General features: G+C 43.9%; 1 protein-coding gene across 1 annotated transcript in view; it reads right to left on the bottom strand.

Moving 5' to 3' along the window:
* LOC144792180 (receptor-type tyrosine-protein phosphatase beta-like) overlaps positions 1-26,362 on the bottom strand; it is a 113,974-nt gene that overhangs the window by 66,972 nt on the left and 20,640 nt on the right. The window contains exons 8-12 of the mRNA XM_078667080.1: positions 18,797-19,051; positions 15,717-15,971; positions 6,226-6,480; positions 3,151-3,405; positions 74-328 (exon numbers count right to left, since the gene is read on the bottom strand). Coding sequence (XP_078523206.1) covers positions 74-328; positions 3,151-3,405; positions 6,226-6,480; positions 15,717-15,971; positions 18,797-19,051 — 1,275 coding nt within the window. The remainder of the gene's footprint in view (positions 1-73; positions 329-3,150; positions 3,406-6,225; positions 6,481-15,716; positions 15,972-18,796; positions 19,052-26,362) is intronic.

The following is a 26,362-nucleotide window of genomic DNA, read 5'->3' as shown; positions in this document are numbered from 1 at the left end:
TTAGAATAGTATTATTACATGCTTAATAGCATATCTATCAAAGTTATACCTATTTTATATAGTAAACTCTCACCTGTGTATTCCCAAATTAGACTGCTTTTTCCCAGTACACCATTTCCACCCACAGCAGAGACTTTGAATGTGTACAGGTTGCCAGGTATTAAATTTGGAATAGACACATTTTCATACAACGCTGTGACATTTGAGGCTGGATTTCCTAAAACTTGCACTGAATAGAAGCTTTTGTTGCCAGTCGGTGGTAGCCAGCTCAAAGAAATTGAATCGATGGTGACGACTGCCACATTTAGATAGTTGGTTACATTGGGTTCTGAAATGAGAAAATGAATTGTGAAGTACCACTCATAGAATTAGTTACATAATTGTCACAAGTATTTTACATAACAGATAATAATACATACTCTTTTTAAAAAGATACTTGTCACCGTCACAATATGCATCATGACATATTTCACAGTAGAGTGAGATACTTCCTAACACCCCTGTCTCTTTGATTTTGGAATTCAAAATTGAGATTTTGACTAAAAAATATAATTTCCCAATGGAGCAATTAAAAGTTTCCAATAAAATCCCTTCAGTTATGAAAACGTGTTCTCGAATGCTAACTGTGAGCAACCGTAACTTTATAACATTGTTTTTAGAAAAAGTTTCCCAAATTGAACACTGATACTGGGACTGATTAGGATGTCGGAAGGAGTTTCTTCCGACCAACATCCCTGCGGTTTTGAGACTGACCTCTCTTGAGTCGGCGGTCCGAAACTACAATTACAATGCGGCAGCACATGGTGTAGTCACAGGCTCAGTATTCCCTAGGGGGTATTGTGAGGCGGTCGGAAACCGGCCGCAGCACAAGCCCTCAAAGAGAAATGGGAGTCACTGTAAATCGCTGCACATTGTGGCAGGCACCTCATAGTGCCTGCCAGAAGGTGGGGGCATTTAGAGGGGGGCAGTATAGTCCTTCCACGGCTCCCAACCAGAGGCCCCTGAAGAAGGGAGGCCCTACTCTGGATTGCAAGAGTCTCTTTCGGACAGGCTTTCATGTCAGAAACATTGCCATGGAAACCTGCCGGAAAATTGCATAATCCCATCAGCGGAAAAATTGTCCGCATGGGGTTTATGTGGCAGTTTCAACTGGCTGACAGGGTCCAGAAGCCCATCGGAAGACAGCCGCAGAGGCCTGCTGGTTTGAATTCTGAACTCCATAATCATAATATGGCAGTCGAAATTCAAATCAACATTGTCGGTCAGAAAGCCTCTGACCTAAGTTTGGGGGCTATCCTACCGACATTCTAATGAGGGCCATAATGTTTAAGTACAGTTGACATGTTCAATTGACAGACAATTATTCTTTATTGCAAAATATGTAGAATATCAGATATTAGCATTTTTTATTGAACTGTTAGTACACATATATTTTACTTTCATGTATGATGTAATATTCTGATAAGCTGGAAGTTAAAAATGGAGGGCATGCAGGGTCCTAGAACTGCTCTCATAATTTTCTTAATTTGTATACTACTAAATAACTATATAGGTTCCAGGTCAAACCCTTTGTGTGGCCTACCATTCAACTAACTGAAACTATAGAATAGTGAATTAATAGCTTGTATGTGTTTTCACTAGTTGACTGGTATATTAATTATGTCATCCAAACTGGATTGATTTGATTTTAAATATTTCTGATCACTTACTGTGAAAGCACCTTTTAGTAGTTTAGGTAGAAATGGTAAATGTGTTATTTTATGGAAGATTATCAGTGATTGCTTTTCTTTCTTAAGTTGGAGATATATGAATGTTATTGTTCATTCATTTCCCTGAAGACAGTTTGCAACACGTATTTTCATTCAAAAAGAAGTAAAGAAAATACTACAACTATGCAAACATAAATACTGCAAATGCATTGCTGCATTTACAAAATGGTTTCAAAGAAATATTTTGTCATACGGTGTAATTACAAGAATACATGCTGTCATTTCCAGCAGTATCCTGGGTTGACCATTACATATAATGAAGAAACAAATCAGCAGATTTCTACAATCTAATTTGAAATGGGCACTAATCTAATACTATGATTGTTTTGATTTAAAAAACTGCATGGACCGAGACTCAAATCACATCCACGAATTTATTTTCAGCAACTTTAAAGCTAAAGGGGTATTCTTATGAGGTTGATGATAAAAACTAATCTTCAAACAGTTCTCTTGCAGAAACTATCTAACTAAAAACAAGCCCCTCAAACCTCAAAGCATTTGGACAAAAAATCTATTTAAAAGTAAACAATACAAAATTGGTGAGGAGCACAATTAGGCAAATGAAGATTGCAAATGTCCATGATCTGATTGTGTGTAAATATGCTAGCAGGGAAGGTGTGTATGCATTTGTTTGTTTGAAATCCAGCAAATATTCCTGCTTCTCAGACATTTGTTGTAATTGACTTAACTAGCTAGATTCTAAGTTTGGGAAAGTAATGAATATGCACTCCATGAATGATTGGGATCCTGTTTGTTTCCAGGAAAGAGGCATAGATAACATATCTCTGCATATAATTGAATGATACATACATTTTCAAAACCATAAAAGATGTTTTTTAATTTAGCATTTATTCACATTTTTCATGTAAAACTCTCCCGAAAGGAAACATTGCTCATGTTTAAACGATATTCTTTTGATTACTACTGAAAATATATTGCTAATATAAATTAATCTGGTGTGCTACAATGGCTATTTAAGAGTACCTAAGAAATGAGTAACTTTCTAAAAACACAGAAGATATTTTATTATGAAATTATATCTAATATCTTAAATTTCAAGCCTAAACAGAATCCTGCTAAAACAACTTCAGTTTGGTATGACCTGAAAATCTCTGTTATATAGAATTTGAACTGGAAGGGTTCCAGTGGATCGACTTCAAGTCTTGAAAACCTCAAAGAAGCAAACACATAGCAAATGTTTATTCTAAAGTGTTGATAAGGAGAGATGGCTTTGTCCCTTCTTTCTAAAGGTAGAATTCCCCAGCAGTTAAAGGTATGCAGGCAACTAACACCTGCATTTTGAAAAATTTAGAATAGTATTATTACATGCTTAATAGCATATCTATCAAAGTTATACCTATTTTATATAGTAAACTCTCACCTGTGTATTCCCAAATTAGACTGCTTTTTCCCAGTACACCATTTCCACCCACAGCAGAGACTTTGAATGTGTACAGGTTGCCAGGTATTAAATTTGGAATAGACACATTTTCATACAACGCTGTGACATTTGAGGCTGGATTTCCTAAAACTTGCACTGAATAGAAGCTTTTGTTGCCAGTCGGTGGTAGCCAGCTCAAAGAAATTGAATCGATGGTGACGACTGCCACATTTAGATAGTTGGTTACATTGGGTTCTGAAATGAGAAAATGAATTGTGAAGTACCACTCATAGAATTAGTTACATAATTGTCACAAGTATTTTACATAACAGATAATAATACATACTCTTTTTAAAAAGATACTTGTCACCGTCACAATATGCATCATGACATATTTCACAGTAGAGTGAGATACTTCCTAACACCCCTGTCTCTTTGATTTTGGAATTCAAAATTGAGATTTTGACTAAAAAATATAATTTCCCAATGGAGCAATTAAAAGTTTCCAATAAAATCCCTTCAGTTATGAAAACGTGTTCTCGACTGCCAACTGTGAGCAACCGTAACTTAATAACATTGTTTTTAGAAAGAGTTTCCCAAATTGAACACTGATACTGGGACTGATTAGGATGTCGGAAGGAGTTTCTTCCGACCAACATCCCTGCAGTTTTGAGACTGACCTCTCTTGAGTCGGCGGTCCGAAACTACAATTACAATGCGGCAGCACATGGTGTAGTCACAGGCTCAGTATTCCCTAGGGGGTATTGTGAGGCGGTCGGAAACCGGCCGCAGCACAAGCCCTCAAAGAGAAATGGGAGTCACTGTAAATCGCTGCACATTGTGGCAGGCACCTCATAGTGCCTGCCAGAAGGTGGGGGCATTTAGAGGGGGGCAGTATAGTCCTTCCACGGCTCCCAACCAGAGGCCCCTGAAGAAGGGAGGCCCTACTCTGGATTGCAAGAGTCTCTTTCGGACAGGCTTTCATGTCAGAAACATTGCCATGGAAACCTGCCGGAAAATTGCATAATCCCATCAGCGGAAAAATTGTCCGCATGGGGTTTATGTGGCAGTTTCAACTGGCTGACAGGGTCCAGAAGCCCATCGGAAGACAGCCGCAGAGGCCTGCTGGTTTGAATTCTGAACTCCATAATCATAATATGGCAGTCGAAATTCAAATCAACATTGTCGGTCAGAAAGCCTCCGACCTAAATTTGGGGGCTATCCTACCGACATTCTAATGAGGGCCATAATGTTTAAGTACAGTTGAAATGTTCAATTGACAGACAATTATTCTTTATTGCAAAATATGTAGAATATCAGATATTAGCATTTTTTATTGGACTGTTAGTACACATATATTTTACTTTCATGTATGATGTAATATTCTGATAAGCTGGAAGTTAAAAATGGAGGGCATGCAGGGTCCTAGAACTGCTCTCATAATTTTCTTAATTTGTATACTACTAAATAACTATATAGGTTCCAGGTCAAACCCTTTGTGTGGCCTTCCATTCAACTAACTGAAACTATAGAATAGTGAATTAATAGCTTGTATGTGTTTTCACTAGTTGACTGGTATATTAATTATGTCATCCAAACTGGATTGATTTGATTTTAAATATTTCTGATCATTTTTTGTGAAAGCACCTTTTAGCAGTTTAGGTAGAAATGGTAAATGTGTTATTTCATGGAAGATTATCAGTGATTGCTGTTTTTTCTTAAGTTGGAGAAATATCAATGTTCTTGTTCATTCATTTCCCTGAAGACAGTTTGCAACACGTATTTTCATTCAAAAAGAAGTAAAGAAACTACTACAACTATGCAAACATAAATACTGCAAATGCATTGCTGCATTTAAAAAACGGTGTCACAGAAATATTTTGTCATACTGTGTAATTACAAGAATACATACTTTCATTTCCAGCAGTATCCTGAGTTGACCATTACATATAATGAAGAAACAAATCAGCAGTTTTTTACAATCTAATTTGAAATGGGCACTAATCTAATACTATGAATGTTTTGATTCAAATAAATGCATGGACCGAGACTCAAATTACTTCCACAACTGTTTTCAGCAACTTTAAAGCTAAAGGGGTATTCTTATGAGGTTGATGATAAAAACTAACCTTCGAACAGTTCTCCTGCCAAAACTAACTAACTAAAAACAAGCCCCTCAAAACTCAAATTATTTGGAAAAAAATCTATTTAAAAGTAAACATTCCAAAATTGGAGAGGAGCACATTTAGGCAAATGAAGATTGCAAACATCGATGATCTGATTGTGTGTAAATATGCTAGCAGGGAAGGTGTGTATGCATTTGTTTGTCTCAAATCCAGCAAATATTCCTGCGTCTCAGACATTTGTTGTAATTGACTTAACTAGCTAGATTCTAAGTTTGGGAAAGTAATGAATATGCTCTCCATGAATTATTGGGATCCTTTTTGTTTCCAGGAAAGAGGCATAGATAACATATCTCTGCATATAATTGAATGATACATACATTTTGAAAACCAAAAAAGATGTTTTTTAATTCAGCATTTATTCACATTTTTCATGTAAAACTCTCCCTATATTAAACATTGCTCATGTTTAAACGTTATTCTTTTGCTTACTCCTGAAAATATATTGCTAATATAAATTAATCTGGTGTGCTACAATGGCTATTTACGAGTACCTGAGAAATTAGTAACTTTCTAAAAACACAGAAGATGTTTTATTATGAAATTATATCTAATATCTTAAATTTTAAGCCTAAACAGAATCCTGCTAAAAAAAACTTCAGTTTGGTATAACCTGAAAATCTCTATTATAAAGAATTTGAACTGGAAGTGTTCCAGTGGATCGACTTCCAGTCTTGAAAACCTCAAAGAAGCAAACACATAGCAAATGTTTATTCTAAAGTGTTGATAAGGAGAGATGGCTTTGTCCCTTCTTTCTAAAGGTAGATTTCCCCAGCAGTTAAAGGTATGCAGGCAACTAACACCTGCATTTTGAAATCATTAGAATAGTATTATTACATGCATAATAGCATATCTATCAAAGTTATACCTATTTTATATAGTAAACTCTCACCTGTGTATTCCCAAATTAGACTGCTTTTTCCCAGTACACCATTTCCACCCACAGCAGAGACTTCGAATGTGTACAGGTTGCCAGGTATTAAATTTGGGATAGACACATTTTCATACAACGCTGTGACATTTGAGGCTGGATTTCCTAAAACTTGCACAGCATAGAAGCTTTTGTTGCCAGTCGGTGGTAACCAGCTCAAAGAAATTGAATCAATGGTGACGACTGCCACATTTAGATAGTTGGTTACATTGGGTTCTGAAATGAGAAAATGAATTGTGAAGTACCACTCATAGAATTAGTTACATAATTGTCACAAGTATTTTACGTAACAGATAATAATACATACTCTTTTTAAAAAGATACTTGTCACCTTCACAATATGCATCATGACATATTTCACAGTAGAGTGAGATACTTCCTAACACCCCTGTCTCTTTGATTTTGGAATTCAAAATTGAGATTTTGACTAAAAAATATAATTTCCCAATGGAGCTATTAAAAGTTTCCAATAAAATCCCTTCAGTTATGAAAACGTGTTCTCGACTGCCAACTGTGAGCAACTGTAACTTAATAACATTGTTTTTAAAAAAAGTTTCCCAAATTGAACACTGATACTGGGACTGATTAGGATGTCGGAAGGAGTATCTTCCGACCAACATCCCTGCGGTTTTGAGACTGACCTCTCTTGAGTCGGCGGTCCGAAACTACAATTACAATGCGGCAGCACATGGTGTAGTCACAGGCTCAGTATTCCCTAGGGGGTATTGTGAGGCGGTCGGAAACCGGCCACAGCACAAGCCCTCAAAGAGAAATGGGAGTCACTGTAAATCGCTGCACATTGTGGCAGGCACCTCATAGTGCCTGCCAGAAGGTGGGGGCATTTAGAGGGGGGCAGTATAGTCCTTCCACGGCTCCCAACCAGAGGCCCCTGAAGAAGGGAGGCCCTACTCTGGATTGCAAGAGTCTCTTTCGGACAGGCTTTCATGTCAGAAAGATTGCAATGGAAACCTGCCGGAAAATTGCATAATCCCATCAGCGGAAAAATTGTCCGCATGGGGTTTATGTGGCAGTTTCAACTGGCTGACAGGGTCCAGAAGCCCATCGGAAGACAGCCGCAGAGGCCTGCTGGTTTGAATTCTGAACTCCATAATCATAATATGGCAGTCGAAATTCAAATCAACATTGTCGGTCAGAAAGTGGAGAAGTGTGGCTCACTGGTTAGAGGAGGCAGATCCGGACGCTAAGATTCAGATCCGGGACCAGGGTTCAATTCCCGACGCGGCAGGGTCTTGAGCCCAAAATGTCCACGGACTCGGTAATTCTCGCTTCGGTGCCTACTCGAATCACAGGTTCACACTCTGCAACTCTGGGCAATAGCTTGCTTAATCTCCACTACGGCCCCCCGCGGCGGGATGCCTGGCTTTCACCTTGGGGATACCCAGTAAGGGGCTATCTCACAGGGAAAAACCAGGACGGGTTCCCAATGCAAAGCGCTTTGAGACCTGGTGGTGATATTGCGCTATATAAAAACCCATCCATCCATCCATCCATCCAAAGCCTCCGACCTAAGTTTGGGGGCTATCCTACCGACATTCTAATGAGGGCCATAATGTTTAAGTACAGTTGAAATGTTCAATTGACAGACAATTATTCTTTATTGCAAAATATGTAGAATATCAGATATTAGCATTTTTTATTGAACTGTTAGTACACATATATTTTACTTTCATATATGATGTAATATTCTGATAAGCTGGAAGTTAAAAATGGAGGGCATGGAGGAGGAGCTTGGCGGGCATCCGTGATGGCCGCGTGAGCACAGCGCTCTCCGGACCCCCGCCACTCCCGGCATGATATCCTGAACATATCCTGATTCTTCACGAGGATTTGAGTAGAGGACGCTGGGCTGATCTTCCTGGGATTTTTGGAATTTGATTTGGACCCGGGGCGCCGAAGATACGACGACTCGAACTTTCGGGGTCCGCCCTTGAGGTGCGCCCGGGACTGGGTGCGGCACTGTGGCCGTCTTGGAGTTGAACAACAGCGGCAGGGGGATTGGACTTGTGGGTCCCCCTCTTAAGTTTCGGTTTCGATTCTGCCTCAGACTGAGACATCTGGCAGGGGAGTCTGGCCTTTGCTGGGTCCGGCGCACGAGACGGCTGTCGGGCCTTTGGCCAGCTTATTCTCCTTCCAGACTAGTTCACTCCTAGTGGTACCCTCGCCGCTGGTTTTTGGTCCCGACGCCCTACTTTCCTGTGGCCATTTCCATCGGGTCGAGTGGGTCTCCTGGTGACGCAGTTTCCGACATGGCGGGCAGAGGGGACCGAGAGACACGAAAGACCAAGACGCCCCTGCGTGGGGGCCCGGTCCAGTCTAATGTTATGGACCGTTACACCCATTCGAGGGGGTCCCCTGGAGCCGCCCTGCCTGGCCCGAGTGTGGTTGACCACACTGTGGACGCGTCAACGGAGCCGTCCTTGCAGGACATCATGGGCGCCATTTCTGGCATGAAGGAAACAGTAGGCCAACAGTATGAAGCTTTGGCCCACAAAATCGACACCGTGGCCATTGATGTGAACTTGATTCGGGCCGACCTATCTAAAACCAATGAGAAGGTGAAGTCATTGGATCTCAAATCATCCAGCCTCACGGCAGACGTCTCGGAGATACAGACGGAGATTGGCAATCTCCGTAGGGTGAACGATTTCATGACCCGGCGCTTGGAGGACTTTGAGAACAGGGCACGTGGCTGTAATGTGCGTGTGGTTGGCGTTCCGGAGAATCCAGACCCGCACTCTGTTGATCTCCTGGTCGAGGACCTGATCCAGAACTACCTCTCTCCGTCTGGGTTGAGTAAATTCTTCGCAGTGGAACGTGCCCATCGTGTTCCGGGAGGCCAGGGTAAGCCGGGCGCCCCGCCGAGGCCTATTGTTGCGAAACTCTTCCACTATAGGGATCGGGACGCTATCCTGCAGGCATCGCGCGTGAAGGGCCCGGTGGCCTTTGAGAATGCCACGGTGAACTTTTACCCGGACTTTTCTCAACAGGTGCAGAAACAGCGTATGGCCTTCCGTGGAGTCAGGAAGCGCCTCCGGGACATGGGATTGCGCTATGCTATGCTTTTTCCGACCAGGCTGCGAGTTGAGTACAATGACCGAACCTTTTTCTTTGATCGGCCTGATTCTGTGAATGACTGGCTGGACTCTCTGCCGGACCGGCCTCCTGCGACTGAGCCCGCCGACCACCCGGGTGGTGCTGAGGGTGGTGTAGAGAGCTGAACTACTTGTCTATGCCCGGGTCTTCGTGTAGAGTAACTTCTTCTGGGATTTTATGCCTAAGTACCTCTACTGTCTGTGTGTTCTCTTCGTTATTTGTCTTGATCGGGTGGCGGGTGGGCCAGGGCCTTTCCTCCTCCGGGGTCTTTTTGTAGAATGGGGGTTCTTGGGCGACAGGCACACTGCATGTTGGGGTGGCTTTTTAGCTTCTTGCAGGGGTGCAGGGTGGGGGGTGTTTTCTTGATTGTTGGGGGGTGGGTGGATGGGAAGTTTGATGTTTGTGTTTTGTTTTATCAAGGCGATTCTATCCTGCTAATGATGTTTTTGATGTCATGCTCATTGGGGGGGGGGTTTCGGCGTCGCTGTGTGGGATGGAGGGTAGCGGGTTGAGGTTTATTTCGTGGAATGTCAATGGTCTGGGGGATCGCATTAAGCGGGGTGTGGTGTTGCGATGTCTACGACGTTTGTCTCCGGATATTGTTTTTCTACAGGAGACTCATTTGGTGGGCAATACATGTCGTGCAATGAATAGGTGGGGCTATCGCCTCGCCGCACATTCGGGGTTTACCACGGGTTCCAGGGGGGTGGGTATCCTTGTTCGGGCTTCCCTCCCCCTGGCTATTGATGATGTGATCCTTGATGATCGGGGGTGTTACGCCGTCCTCGTGGGGCGCTATGAGGGTCGGACCCTCTCCTTGTTTGCCGTTTATGTGCCCTCCGGTCTACAGACCTCTACCTTTTCCGATTTGGGCCGGGTGTTGTTGAACCTCCCTGATAGTATTCTTTTCATAGCTGGGGACTTTAATTCTGTGTTCTCCGGTCTACGCGATCGTCAACCCCCTAGGGACACTCCTTCGGCCCAACAGTGGCTGGGTGGGTTTCTGGATACGTTTGGCTTGGTGGATTGCTGGAGGCTTATGCATCCTACTCAGCTTCAATACACTTTCCATTCTGGGGCCCATGGGAGTTTGTCTAGACTGGATTATTTCCTGATGCCTGCGGCGCAGTCGCCGGCGGTTCGCGAGATTAGACACCTCCCCCGGGGCATCTCTGATCATTCACCGCTCTGGCTTTGTTTTGAGGTGGGGGTGGGGGCGGCGGGCCGGGTGGCTCCTATTAACCCATGGTACCTCACCTCCCCCGAGACCCGTGATCTCTTGATTAAGTCTTTGGACAACTATTTTCTAGACAACGTGGGGTCCGTCTCCTCTGCGATATCCCTGTGGGAGGCCTTTAAGACAGTGATTCGCGGGCAGGCTCTTTCCCTTATTGCTTAATCTAAAAGGGCGAGGAATCGAGAGGTGGTGGACCTTGAGAGGGAGATCGCTGAGATAGAGGCTGACCTGGAGTCGGATGTTACACCTGGTAAACTCCACGCCCTGGGTCTGAAACAATTTGCTTATAGGTCTTTGGTTACAGATGCGGCTAAACTGATGTTTCGGGAGCAACAGGGTCGTTTGTATGATGTGGGGGACAAAGCGGGTAAATTGCTGGCATGGTTGGATAAGAAGGAGAGGGCGAGTCGTGTGGTGCCTGTGATTCAGACTTTGAATGGTGTGAGAGTGACCGACCCGGTTGGAATAGTTGAATGTTTTGCGGACTATTTTCGTGTGGTTTATTCCCCTGTGTCTGAACGGGATGTTGATGACTCTCGCCTTTTGTTGCGTGATATAGCTCTGCCCAGTGTTTCCGATTTAGACCGAGTCTCTTTGGAGTCCCCTTTCACTACGGACGAGATAGCGACGGCCATTCGCTCACTCCGTTCGGGCAAAGCTTTGGGCCCGAATGGATTGCCAATTGAATTGTACAAGCTACGCCCTGATAAGGTGGCGCCCTATCTTCGCACCATGTTTTTGGAATCCCGGGAGCGGGGTATTCTCCCATATGATCAGCGTCTGGCTACGATTGTTGTTATTCCCAAAGAAGGTAAACCTCGGGACCTTTGTTCGTCTTATAGGCCCATTTCCCTGTTGAATGTTGAACCCAAGGTTCTGGCTAAGCTTCTGGCTACCCGCCTCTTGACGGTCATTGGTGGCTTGGTTCATCCAGATCAATCCGGATTTATCCCGCATCGCAACCCGGCTCTTAACCTACGTCGTCTCCACGGAGCTGTTGCGAGGGCGGGGCTTCTGACGGAGCCGGCCATTTTGGCTTCGCTAGACGCCTCGATGGCCTTTGATACGGTAGAGTGGCCCTATCTTTGGGCAGCTCTTGAGAAATTTGGTTTCGGACCTGAGTTTATTGGTTGGGTGAAATTGTTATACGCCGAACCCTTGGCACAGGTGGTGGTGAACGGTCGGGTTTCTGTCCCCTTCTGCCTGGGTAGAGGGACCCGTCAGGGATGCCCCTTGTCTCCGTTGCTTTTCGCGCTTGCCCTGGAACCGTTAGCTGCGTGGCTTCGATGGGAACCTTCACTCAAAGGGATCCGTTGGTCCCCGGATTTTGAAGACCGCGTCTCGCTTTACGCGGATGACATTCTTCTGTATCTTACTTCCCCGCGTAAATCTTTAAATGTCTTATTTGACGTTCTTACTTCGTTTGGTGCTAACTCAGGTCTGGTGATTAATTGGGCTAAGTCCTGTGTGTATGTTCTCTCGGGTGTTTTGCCCCCATTACCGGACAGATTTCCTATCCAGGTTGTCCAGTCTGGCTTCAAGTATTTGGGGATCTTTATTACGCTGGACTCTTCACTTCGGTTCGAGCGTAATCTCCTCCCCCCCGCTTCTTAGACTGCGACTGGATGTGGCCCGCTGGCGTAAACTACCCCTGTCTCCTCTGGGCAGGGCTGCCCTTTTTAAAATGATGTCTTTGCCACGATTCCTATACGCACTTCAAAATTCTTTTGACGACGTTCCCGCTACCTATTTCCGAGAGATCGAGAGTCTTCAAAGGCAACTGATCTGGGACGGGCGTCCACGTATCGCCCTTGCGAAACTTACTATCCCTTGGTACGACGGGGGCATGGCGCTCCCCGATATCAAGAGATATTATTGGGCTACCCAGCTGTCTGCCATTAACCACGCAATGTATTCCCCGGGTCGAGATCCGGCCTTGGAGATGGATAGACTCCAGCTGCCGGGAGGGGATTTTAATAGAGCGCTTTATTCCAGATCGGCTGGGCGCCATCTTACGGGCCCGTCCAGGATAGCAGTCAATGTGTGGCGCGCCGCGAAGGTGAGTTTGGGATGGGAGAACCGACTGACAATGGCGACTCCGCTTTATGCTTCCGAACGTTTGGGATGTCTCTGGTCTACTAAGGGCTTTGACCGCTGGGATATGATTGGGATATGTAAAGTGGGTGATGTCTGTGTGCAGGGTAGAGTGAAGTCTTTCCAGGCCCTTAAGGCCGAATATGACTTGAGTGATAGAGAGTTTTTTCGATATCTGCAGGTCCGGCATGCTCTGGCCTCAGTACTGACTCCTGATGTGACCCTACCCGAGTCCTCCCCCCTTGAGGATCGCATACTGGATGGACACCTGCCCGATAGCACTATCTCCCTGATTTATAAGAAACTGATTAATAATCGCGCTGATTTACTGCTCCGACTTCGGGAGGTTTGGGTCGGTGACGGGTTGGACTTGGATGACGAGGATTGGCAGTCGGCACTCTCTTCTCCGAAAGAGGTCGCCATCCCCGCCCGTCTTCGTTTGGTTCAACTTAAGATCCTCCACCGGGTGTATGTAACTGGTCCGCGTCTGGTAGTAATGGGTTTTTCCCCGGATGGCTTATGCAAACGTGGTTGTGGGATGAGTGCTACATTTCTGCATATTCTTTGGGAATGCCCGGTGGTAGCGGCTTACTGGATTGATGTGCTTGCGGTGATGACTGTTGTGACTGGCATTACCCTCCGGCCTGAGGCCCGACGATGTCTGTTGAATGTGTGGGAACCCACCGACTATTCTGTGGCCCAGACCAGATGGGCGACCTTGGGATACATGGTCGCGAAGCGAGACATTGCGCAGCTCTGGGGCGCGTCCAGACCTCCCGACGTCTCGGTGTGGGAGGATAACATGGACTGGTCCATGTTCCGAAAGAAGACCGTCTATGTAGCTAGGGGCAGACCCAGGGCGTGGACAAAGATTTGGGGTCAGTGGAACGAATATCGTGGAGACATTTGTACCCCTCCCTTGGTTGACACTCCCGATGTTACCCTATCTCCCTAGGCTTGCGTTCCCGAAATTTTTCATGCTGTTCTAGGATTTTCCTGTCCTCCCCGCTGTCCCCCCCCCCAGCTTTGCCGAGTCCCACTGATTGTGTTTTCGTCTTCCTGATTAGTGGCTTTCCCCTCCGCCTTCTGGGCTGACCTTGATTAATGTGCATTCGCCTTGTTTAGAGTTTGTAGTTTTTTATGTTTATTACAGAAAATTGTTATGTCCTGTCCTATGTTTTGAGCAATACTTGGTATCTGATTTGTGCCTGGCCTTGGAAGTAATCGTTTGCTTCTTATGTTGTGCGTTGCTATTAGCAGCCAGCCCGTGTGGTTGTAGGCCCATCTCTGTGATTTTTCTTTGATTGCTCAATAAAAGTTTTTAACAAAAAAAAAAAAAAATGGAGGGCATGCAGGGTCCTAGAACTGCTCACATAATTTTCTTAATTTGTATACTACTAAATAACTATATAGGTTCCAGGTCAAACCCTTTGTGTGGCCTTCCATTCAACTAACTGAAACTATAGAATAGTGAATTAATAGCTTGTATGTGTTTTCACTAGTTGACTGGTATATTAATTATGTCATCCAAACTGGATTGATTTGATTTTAAATATTTCTGATCATTTTTTGTGAAAGCACCTTTTAGCAGTTTAGGTAGAAATGGTAAATGTGTTATTTCATGGAAGATTATCAGTGATTGCTGTTCTTTCTTAAGTTGGTGATATATGAATGTTATTGTTCATTCATTTCCCTGAAGACAGTTTGCAACACGTATTTTTATTCAAAAAGTAAAGAAAATACTACAACTATGCAAACATAAATACTGCAAATGCATTGCTGCATTTACAAAACGGTTTCACAGAAATATTTTGTCATACTGTGTAATTACAAGAATACATACTTTAATTTCCAGCAGTATCCTGAGTTGACCACTACATATAATGAAGAAACAAATCAGCAGTTTTTTACAATCTAATTTGAAATGGGCACTAATCTAATACTATGAATGTTTTGATTCAAATAAATGCATGGACCGAGACTCAAATTACTTCCACAACTGTTTTCAGCAACTTTAAAGCTAAAGGGGTATTCTTATGAGGTTGATGATAAAAACTAACCTTCGAACAGTTCTCCTGCCAAAACTAACTAACTAAAAACAAGCCCCTCAAAACTCAAATTATTTGGACAAAAAATCTATTTAAAAGTAAACATTCCAAAATTGGAGAGGAGCACATTTAGGCAAATTAATATTGCAAACATCGATGATCTGATTGTGTGTAAATATGCTAGCCGGGAAGATGTGTATGCATTTGTTTGTTTCAAATCCAGCAAATATTCCTGCGTCTCAGACATTTGTTGTAATTGACTTAACTAGCTAGATTCTAAGTTTGGGAAAGTAATGAATATGCTCTCCATGAATTATTGGGATCCTTTTTGTTTCCAGGAAAGAGGCATAGATAACATATCTCTGCATATAATTGAATGATACATACATTTTGAAAACCATAAAAGATGTTTTTTAATTCAGCATTTATTCACATTTTTCATGTAAAACTCTCCCTAAATTAAACATTGCTCATGTTTAAACGTTATTCTTTTGCTTACTCCTGAAAATATATTGCTAATATAAATTAATCTGGTGTGCTACAATGGCTATTTACGAGTACCTGAGAAATTAGTAACTTTCTAAAAACACAGAACATGTTTTATTATGAAATTATATCTAATATCTTAAATTTCAAGCCTAAACAGAATCCTGCTAAAAAAAACTTCAGTTTGGTATAACCTGAAAATCTCTATTATAAAGAATTTGAACTGGAAGTGTTCCAGTGGATCGACTTCAAGTCTTGAAAACCTCAAAGAAGCAAACACATAGCAAATGTTTATTCTAAAGTGTTGATAAGGAGATATGGCTTTGTCCCTTCTTTCTAAAGGTAGATTTCCCCAGCAGTTAAAGGTATGCAGGCAACTAACACCTGCATTTTGAAATCATTAGAATAGTATTATTACATGCACAATAGCATATCTATCAAAGTTATACCTATTTTATATAGTAAACTCTCACCTGTGTATTCCCAAATTAGACTGCTTTTTCCCAGTACACCATTTCCACCCACAGCAGAGACTTCGAATGTGTACAGGTTGCCAGGTATTAAATGTGGGATAGACACATTTTCATACAACGCTGTGACATTTGAGGCTGGATTTCCTAAAACTTGCACTGCATAGAAGCTTTTGTTGCCAGTCGGTGGTAGCCAGCTCAAAGAAATTGAATCAATGGTGACGACTGCCACATTTAGATAGTTGGTTACATTGGGTTCTGAAATGAGAAAATGAATTGTGAAGTACCAGTCATAGAATTAGTTACATAATTGTCACAAGTATTTTACGTAACAGATAATAATACATACTCTTTTTAAGAAGATACTTGTCACCTTCACAATATGCATCATGACATATTTCACAGTAGAGTGAGATACTTCCTAACACCCCTGTCTCTTTGATTTTGGAATTCAAAATTGAGATTTTGACTAAAAAATATAATTTCTTAATGGAGCAATAAAAAGTTTCCAATAAAATCCCTTCAGTTATGAAAACGTGTTCTCGACTGCCAACTGTGAGCAACTGTAACTTAATAACATTGTTTTTAGAAAAAGTTTCCCAAATTGAACACTGATACTGGGACTGATTAGGATGTCGGAAGGAGTTTCTTCCGACCAACATCCCTGCGGTTTTGAGACTGACCTCTCTTGAGTCGGCAGTCCGAAACTACAATTACAATGCGGCAGCACATGGTGTAGTCACAGGCTCAGTATTCCCTAGGGGGTATTGTGAGGCGGTCGGAAACCGGCCACAGCACAAGCCCTCAAAGAGAAATGGGAGTCACTGTAAATCGCTGCACATTGTGGCAGGCACCTCATAGTGCCTGCCAGAAGGTGGGGGGATTTAGAGGGGGGCAGTATAGTCCTTCCACGGCTCCCAACCAGAGGCCCCTGAAGAAGGGAGGCCCTACTCTGGATTGCTAGAGTCTCTTTCTGACAGGCTTTCATGTCAGAAAGATTGCCATGGAAACCTGCCGGAAAATTGCATAATCCCGTCAGCGGAAAAATTGTCCTCACGGGGGTTATTGTGGCAGTTTCAACTGGCTGACAGGGTCTAGAAGCTCATCGGAAGACAGCCGCAGAGGCCTGCTGGTTTGAATTCTGAACTCCATAATCATAATATGGCAGTCGAAATTCAAATCAACATTGTCGGTCAGAAAGCCTCCGACCTAAGTTTGGGGGCTATCCTACCGACATTCTAATGAGGGCCATAATGTTTAAGTACAGTTGAAATGTTCAATTGACAGACAATTATTCTTTATTGCAAAATATGTAGAATATCAGATATTAGCATTTTTTATTGAACTGTTAGTACACATATATTTTACTTTCATGTATGATGTAATATTCTGATAAGCTGGAAGTTAAAAATGGAGGGCATGCAGGGTCCTAGAACTGCTCTCATAATTTTCTTAATTTGTATACTACTAAATAACTATATTGGTTCCAGGTCAAACCCTTTGTGTGGCCTTCCATTCAACTAACTGAAACTATAGAATAGTGAATTAATAGCTTGTATGTGTTTTCACTAGTTGACTGGTATATTAATTATGTCATCCAAACTGGATTGATTTGATTTTAAATATTTCTGATCACTTGTTGTGAAAGCACATTTTAGCAGTTTAGGTAGAAATGGTAAATGTGTTATTTCATGGAAGATTATCAGTGATTGCTGTTCTTTCTTAAGCTGGAGAAATATCAATGTTCTTGTTCATTCATTTCCCTGAAGACAGTTTGCAACACGTATTTTCATTCAAAAAGAAGTAAAGAAACTACTACAACTATGCAAACATAAATACTGCAAATGCATTGCTGCATTTAAAAAACGGTGTCACAGAAATATTTTGTCATACTGTGTAATTACAAGAATACATGCTTTCATTTCCAGCAGTATCCTGAGTTGACCATTACATATAATGAAGAAACAAATCAGCAGATTTCTACAATATAATTTAAAATGGGCACTAATCTAATACTATGAATGTTTTGATTCAAATAACTGCATGGACCGAGACTCAAATTACATCCACGACTTTGTTTTCAGCAACTTTAAAGCTAAAGGGGTATTCTTATGAGGTTGATGATAAAAACTAATCTTTAAATAGTTCTCTTGCAGAAACTATCTAACTAAAAACAAGCCCCTCAAACCTCAAAGCATTTGGACAAAAAATCTATTTAAAAGTAAACAATTCAAAATTGGCGAGGAGCACATTTAGGCAAATGAAGATTGCAAATGTCGATGATCTGATTGTGTGTAAATATGCTAGCAGGGAAGGTGTGTATGCATTTGTTTGTTTGAAATCCAGCAAATATTTCTGCTTCTCAGACATTTGTTGTAATTGACTTAACTAGCTAGATTCTAAGCTTGGGAAAGTAATGAATATGCACTCCATGAATGATTGGGATCCTGTTTGTTTCCAGGAAAGAGGCATAGATAACATATCTCTGCATATAATTGAATGATAACATACATTTTCAAAACCATAAAAGATGTTTTTTAATTTAGCATTTATTCACATTTTTCATGTAAAACTCTCCCTAAATGAAACAGTGCTCATGTTTAAACGATATTCTTTTGATTACTCCTGAAAATATATTGCTAATATAAATTAATCTGGTGTGCTACAATGGCTATTTAAGAGTACCTGAGAAATGAGTAACTTTCTAAAAACACAGAAGGTATTTTATTATGAAATTATATCTAATATCTTAAATTTAAAGCCTAAACAGAATCCTGCTAAAACAACTTCAGTTTGGTATGACCTGAAAATCTCTGTTATATATAATTTGAACTGGAAGGGTTCCAGTGGATCGACTTCAAGTCTTGAAAACCTCAAAGAAGCAAACACATAGCAAATGTTTATTCTCAAGTGTTGATAAGGAGAGATTGCTTTGTCCCTTCTTTCTAAAGGTAGATTTCCCCAGCAGTTAAAGGTATGCAGGCAACTAATACCTGCATTTTGTAAACATTAGAGTAGTATTATTACATGCAATATTAGCATATCTATGGAAGTTATAACTATTTTATATAGTAAACTCTCACCTGTGTATTCCAAAATTTGACTGCTTTTTCCCAGTACACCATTTCCACCCACAGCAGAGACTTTGAATGTGTACAGGTTGCCAGGTATTAAATTTGGGATGGACACATTTTCAGACAACGCTCTGACATTTGAGGCTGGATTTCCTAAAACTTGCACTGAATAGAAGCTTTTGTTCCCAGTCGGTGGTAGCCAGCTCAAAGAAATTGAATCAATGGTGACGACTGCCACATTTAGATAGTTGGTTACATTGGGTTCTGAAATGAGAAAATGAATTGTGAAGTACCACTCATAGAATTAGTTACATAATTGTCACAAGTATTTTACATAACAGATAATAATACATACCCTTTTTTAAAAGATTCTTGTCACCTGCACAATATGCATCATGAGAGATTTCACAGTAGAGTGAGATAATTACTAAAACTCCTGTCTCTTTGATTTTGGAATTCAAAATTGAGATGTTGACTAAAAATATATTTTCCCAATGGAGCAATAAAGAGTTTCCAATAAAATCCCTTCAGTTATGAAAACGTGTTCTCGACTGCCAACTGTGAGCAACTGCAACTTAATAACTTTGTTTCTAGAAAAAGTTTCCCAAATTCAACACTGATACTGGGACTGATTAGGATATCGGAAGGAGTTTCTCCCGACCGACATCCCTACGGTTTCGAGACTGACTGCTCTTGAGTCAGCGGTCCGAAACTACAATTACAATGCGGCAGCACATGGTGTAGTCACAGGCTCAGTATTCCCTAGGGGGTATTGCGAGGCGGTCGAAAACCGGCCGCAGTCCAAGCCCCCATAGAGAAATGGGAGTCACTGTAAATCGCTGCACATTGTGGCAGGCATCTCATAGTGCCTGCCAGACGGTGGGGAGATTTAGAGGGGGGCACTATAAGTCCTTCCACGGCTCCCAACCAGAGGCCCCTGAAGAAGAGGGGCCCTACTCTGGATTGCTAGAGTCTCTTTCGGACTGGCTTTCATGTCAGAAAGCTTGCCATGGAAAGCCTGCCAGAACATTGCATAATCCCGCCAGCGGAAACATTGCCCGCATGGGGTTATTGTGGCAGTTCCAACTAACTGACAGGGTCCAGAAACCCATCGGAAGACAGCCGCAGAGGCCTGCTGGTTTGAATTCGAAACTGCATAATCATAATATGGCAGTCGAAATTCATATCAAGGATGCCGGTCAGGAAAGCCTCCGAGCTAAGGTTGGGGGCTATCCTATCGACATTCTCATGAGGGCCATAATGTTTAAGTACAGTTGAAATGTTCAATTGACAGACAATTAGTCTTTATTGCAAAATATGTAGAAAATCAGATATTAGCATTTTTTATTGAACTGTTAGTACACGTATATTTTACTTTCATGTATGATGTAATATTCTGATAAGCTGGAAGTTGAAAATTGAGGGCATGCAGAGTCCTAGAACTGCTCTCATAATTTTCTTAATTTGTATACTACTAAATAACCATATAAGTTTGAGGTCAAACCCTTTGTGTGGCCTTCCATTCAATCAACTGAAACTATAGAATAGTGAATAAATAGCTTGTATGTGTTTTCACTAGTTGACTTGTATATTAATTATGTCATCCAAACTGGATTGATTTGATTTTAAATATTTCTGATCACTTATTGTGAAAGCACCTTATATCGGTAGGCATCAAAGCACGGGACCACCCCTACAAACTATCACAAAGCCTGCCCCCCCAGTATACATAGAGACCAACACACTATTTCCAATAATTACAGGGATGGGGGCCGTAAAAGATTATCCACCCCATGTGTTGATTTACCGCTCGAAGCAGCCCAACACACTATAGTCCTGACAGGTGTAGCCCCGTTAAAACCAGGCAGTAGGGAGTCATATGGGGATCTTTGCAATAAAGTCACCTTCTGGCTAAACAAAAACCGTCCCTTACCACCCTCGTCTCCTACGGAGATATTATTTGTGAGAAGAGTGGATTGGGTGGGTCATGGGACTAAAGATCTGGAGGGAGATTGCATACTGATCTCGTTCAAAGATGCATGGGTGGTAGATGCTATCCAAAGAGAACCTAGGTTTGCAAGACAGGGGGATGTACAAACTTTAGCCCTTTCATATTTTTACCCACATAGGCAAATACTTCCTCAACCCCACCCCTTTTTCCGCCAGGCTCCACCCATAAGACATCCCCTGGCACTAACCCCTCTCGACCGCCGCCCCTTTCTCTTTAACCATTTTGGTCCCCTTTCCGACCTTGAGGCCATCGATTGACTCCACGTTACACCCAGTGAGTCTTCCCTTGTTAAAGCAGTTGATATTGAGCCTAGTGTGTATTGTATGGCGAGTCCATATCCATTGAGTAATTTACCAGCTGTGGGGGGAGGCCTAGAGACTAGGACATCCAATCTATCAGTTGATAGAGTTGATCAGGAGGCCATGATAATCAATGATGTTATAGCTTATGCCAAGCCCATAGAGATTAAGAATGATAGAGGGTTAAAACAGGCAGTTACACCGCTTCCACCTTCGAAATCCCCACCTTCGAAATCCCCCCCCTTGGTCACATTGAATGATAACTTGAAAATCTTGTCCTGGAATATCGCAGGAATTAAGGCCCGCTTCTCCTCTACTGACTGGCTGAGCTTTGTGGATAATTATGATATCATCCTGCTTCAAGAAACCTGGGCAACGGAGCCAGTCTTTAAGCTGGGATTTATCAATTTCTTTAAACCTGCGATCAAAGGGGCAAAGGGCGTGCCTCAGGTGGTCTAACGATCTGGGTGAAGCAGACCTTGGGACTCCATCCAAATGAGCTCTTTGTTCAGCATCCGGATCTTCTCCTAATTAAACTAAGTAAAGCTAACCAACGGGATGTGTACATTCTTAACATTTATGCCAGAGGCCTGCCTGGGGGCCGAACCCAGCCATTGTTGAACATTATTGATCACAAAATAGCTGAAATGGGCAGTGGGAATGTCACTATCCTAGCTGGAGATCTTAATTGCACCATAGAGCCTTTGTTCGATATGGGGGACAGTTGGAGCATGGCTGAGGACTCTGCTTGGGACATCCCCGATCTAAATGTGGTTAAGAGGGCAAAAACAACAGAGGCGGCAGTGAACTGGATGGCATTCTGTCTTAATAGGGGATTCCGAGCATGTAATGGCCGCTCAATCTCGGATAAGGAGGCCAATTGCACCTTTGATAATGGGTTGAGGCAGAGCCGCATTGACTATTTCCTGTTAAAATTGGAGGATTGGTCTTTACTAATTGACATGGCAGTATTACAGCGCCCGGAAAGCGATCACAACCCGCTGTCACTATCACTCAATCAATCAATCAATCAGGTCATTTGTAGAGCGCACTACTCACCCGTAGGGTCTCAAGGCGCTGGGAGGGGGGGGGGTGCCGCTACTGCTCGAACAGCCAGGTCTTGAGCTTCTTCCTGAAGGAGAGGTGGTCTTGGGTCAGGCGCAGATTGGTCGGAAGTGAGTTCCAGGTCTTGGCGGCCAGGTAGGAGAAGGATCTTCCTCCTGTTGTCGCTCTTCGGATGCGGGGGACGGCGGCGAGGGCGTGGTTGGTTGATCTGAGGAGGCGCTTGGGAGTGTAGAAGTTGATCAGGTTGTTGAGGTAGCTCGGGCCTTGGTCGTGTAGGGCTTTGTGCGCGTGGGTGAGGAGCCGGAAGGTGATTCTCTTGTTGACCGGGAGCCAGTGCAGATCTCTCAGGTGTCCGGAGATGTGGCTGCGTCGGGGGATGTCGAGGATGAGTCTCGCCGAGGCGTTCTGGATCCGCTGGAGTCTCTTCTGGAGTTTGGCAGTGGTTCCGGCGTAGAGGGCGTTGCCGTAGTCCAGTCGGCTGGTGACGAGGGCTTGGGTGACCGTCTTCCTCGTCTCGGTGGGGATCCACCGGAAGATCTTACGTAGCATGCGCAGGATGTTGAAGCATGACGAGGAGACGGCGTTGACTTGTCTGGTCATGGAGAGGGAGGAGTCCAGGATGAAGCCCAGGTTGCGTGCGTGGTCCGTCGGCTTGGGTGCGGTGCCCAGGGCGGGGGGCCACCAGGAGTCGTCCCAGGCGGAGGGCGTGGAGCCCAGGATGAGGACCTCCGTCTTGTCTGAGTTCAGTTTCAGGCGGCTGGTCGTCATCCATTCGGCTACGTCTCTCATCCCTTCGTGCAGGTTGGCTCTGGCGGTGGCGGGGTCGTTGGTCAGGGAGAGGATCAGCTGGGTGTCGTCAGCGTAGGAGATGATGTTGAGGTTGTGTTGGCGTGCGATGGTCGCGAGGGGGCTCATGTAGACGTTGAAGAGGGTGGGGCTCAGTGAGGATCCTTGAGGGACGCCGCAGATGACTTTGGTGGCCTCTGACTTGTACGGTGGTAGGCGGACTCTTTGTGTTCTTCCGTCGAGGAAGGAGGTGATCCATTCCAGAGCCTTCTCCTGGATTCCGATGTTGCTGAGGCGCTGTACTAGGGTGCGGTGGCAGACAGTGTCGAAAGCCGCGGAGAGGTCCAGGAGGATGAGGGCCGCTGCTTCTCCGTTGTCCATCAGAGTTCGAAGGTCGTCGGTGGCGGCGATGAGGGCGGTCTCGGTGCTGTGGTTCGCTCGGAAGCCGGACTGTGAGGGGTCGAGGGATCCATTCGTCTCGAGGAAGGCGGCCAGCTGTTTGTTGACGGTCTTCTCGATGACTTTGGCCGGGAACGGGAGGAGCGAGATGGGACGGTAGTTCTTGAGGTCGGTGGGGTCTGCTGTGGGTTTCTTGAGGAGAGCGCTGAGTTCGGCGTGCTTCCAGCTCTCAGGGAAGGTGGCGGAGTCGAAGGAGGTGTTGATGATGTCCCGCAGGTGGGGTGCGAGGACAGCGTCGGCTTTGTTGAAGACGTGGTGAGGGCAGGGGTCAGTCGGAGATCCGGAATGGATGGAGTTCATGGTGCGGATGGTGTCTTCGGTGCTGATCGGGGTCCAGGTGCGGAGGGTGGTGGTGGGTGGCGTCGTTGCGGTTGTGGCTTGCGTTGGTTGGTTGTTGAAGCTGTTGTGTATGTCCGTGATCTTGTTGTGGAAGTAGGACGCGAGGGAGTTGCAGAGGTCTTGCGATGGGGTGATGTCGTTGTTTCCGGCGTTGGGGTTGGAGAGCTCTTTCACGATGTTGAAGAGTTCCTTGCAGTTGTGTGCGTTGTTGTCCAGCCGGTCCTTGTATGCTGAAACTGCCAGACTTAAAGAGACAAGAGGAGTCTACCACCTCACATACAGGGGATGTCCTGCTAACTAATGATAGGAGGAGATTGAAATGGTCCCGGGTCATAGAGGACAATTCATTATGGGACAATGTTAATACAATGACCAATAATGTGTATAACGAGATGTTGAAAATTGATCTGTTGGGGGCAAACCCGGGTTTGGTAAACAATGTAATGAATCTACACACTAGATGTTTTGACCAGTTAAAGTCCATACTTTCCCTTCTGTGCCGAAGTGCTTCTACTAAAACCAATCCTTTGCCCCAGAAATGGTACAATAAAAAATGTAGGGAGGCACACTCGGCTCTCATTTCAACTATTAAATCCCAGGATATGGTCGCAGTCAAAGTGGCCAGGCTCCATTACAGAAAAATCCTCCGAGAATCCAAAAGGGAGTGGGAAGACAGATTCTGGACAGATCTCCTGGAGGCGTCCACTTCAAATAATCAAAAAAAGTTTTGGGATCTAGTCAAATGGGGGAAAGATCCAGACTTAGCTACCCCGGCTAACCATGTACCCATTGATGAATGGGTAACATTCTATTCTGCCCAATTCAGAGCCGATGACCCTAAAGCTTTAAATCCCTTGGGCAGGCCACTCCCGTCAAGTGCCATGGGGAGAAACTGACTTTCTCAGTCATTGAGGCTGAGTTAGCCCTGGCCCTGACTCTGCGAGGGAAAGCCCCAGGCATGGATCTGATCCCGGCGGACCTATTTAAATCCAATCCAGCCTTGTGGCTCCCATATATAACCATGATTGCAAACTCCCTAGCCAACGGAGCCACGATTCCGAAATCATGGAAGGGAGCTGAGATAATTCCGATATTTAAAAAGGGCGATAAGTCCAAGCCAGAGAATTACCGCCCTATTAGTTTAATCAACTCCATACAAAAAATCATAGCACGTATGGTTCTGGGACGGGTTCAGGGCTGGATTGAAGCAGAGGACATACTATCTCCCATGCAGGCGGGCTTCAGATCGGGAATAAGCACCATAGATCAGATGTTTAGACTCTGCCTGATCTATTGGAAGGTGGTCTGGCTTGGCGGCGGTACCATCTTTGCTGCATTCATTGATCTGAAGTCCGCCTTCGACCTGGTGCCAAGGGACAAACTATGGGGTGTGCTGGAAAACCTAGGATGTCCACTAGAACTACTGAACCTTATTATTAGATTCCATGAGGATAATTTCACGAGAGTGAGGTGGGGTGGCCAGGGACAAGTGACGGAAACATTCCCCGTTACTAGAGGTGTCCGTCAGGGGTGCGTCCTGGCCCCAACTCTTTTCCTCCTATTTATCGACCAAGTTGTGAAATTCTTCATGGATACCCCAACTGACGCCCCAATGTTGGCTGGGATGAGATTCCCTCTTCTCATCTTCGCCGACGACACTTTACTCCTCTCAAGAACACGCAGCGGGCTCCAGCGGGCCTTGGACCGCTTTGAGGAGTACTGTGCTATTAACAATCTGGTGGTAAATGTGGGGAAAACGAAGTTTATGGTTTTCACTAGAAACCAGCCAGTCCGGAGTTCCGCAAGGTTAAACGGAGTTAATCTCGAGCAAGTTGAGACCATGACCTACTTGGGGGTTACCCTTGACAGCCGTTTGAGATGGAAAGACCAAACCAACATCCAACACCTCAAACTTGCCCGGTTGACTGGCTGTCTCATAAAAGAGCAAAAAAGAACTACCACCAAGCGGGTTCTCCCAGCCCTCAGGATCTACGACGCTAAAATCAATACCGCCATTCTTTATGGCGCAGATCTTTGGGGCTATATGGACCTGCTCAACCTATTTAAAACACAATGCAAGTTCCTTCGGAACTTAGTAGGTCTCCCACAGTCGACCCCCTCTATTCCCCTTTGTCTGGATCTAGGGTGCCTCCCGATCAACGAGATGGCTAGATTTAGGTTGGTGGTCATGTGGAGACGAATATGGACTTCTCCTGACCTGTCTCTCTTCGCAAAAGAACTAGCTGAAGTCAGGTCAATTACTGGATCTGGGAAAATCCCATGGTTTTTAGCTGTTAAAACCATTCTCACTGATATGGGTTTAGAACATCTATGGTTATCTCCCCAAGCTAATGCTTTCCCCTCCAAACAAGAGTTCAAATCCCTGTATTGGGCCTCGATTCGTCTGAAAAGAGTTTCACTCTCCAGCAATAACAGCCTTACAGGCAGGTTTCTAATATTTAAGCTTGACCTATTCAGAGAGCCCTATTGGGATGTAATAACCAAACCGTTAGACAAAAAACTGTATCATCAGTTCAGAGTGGGGTCTCTGCCTCTGAACTCTTTTGCAAACAAATTGTCCACAGGGTCATCGATTAACTGTAAATGTTGCCCAGG

Source organism: Lissotriton helveticus, chromosome 11 (assembly GCF_964261635.1).
Source record: "Lissotriton helveticus chromosome 11, aLisHel1.1, whole genome shotgun sequence".
NCBI lineage: Eukaryota > Metazoa > Chordata > Amphibia > Caudata > Salamandridae > Lissotriton > Lissotriton helveticus.
The sequence above is the reverse complement of the archived record's forward strand: the minus strand, read 5'-3'. Positions and strand labels throughout refer to the sequence as shown.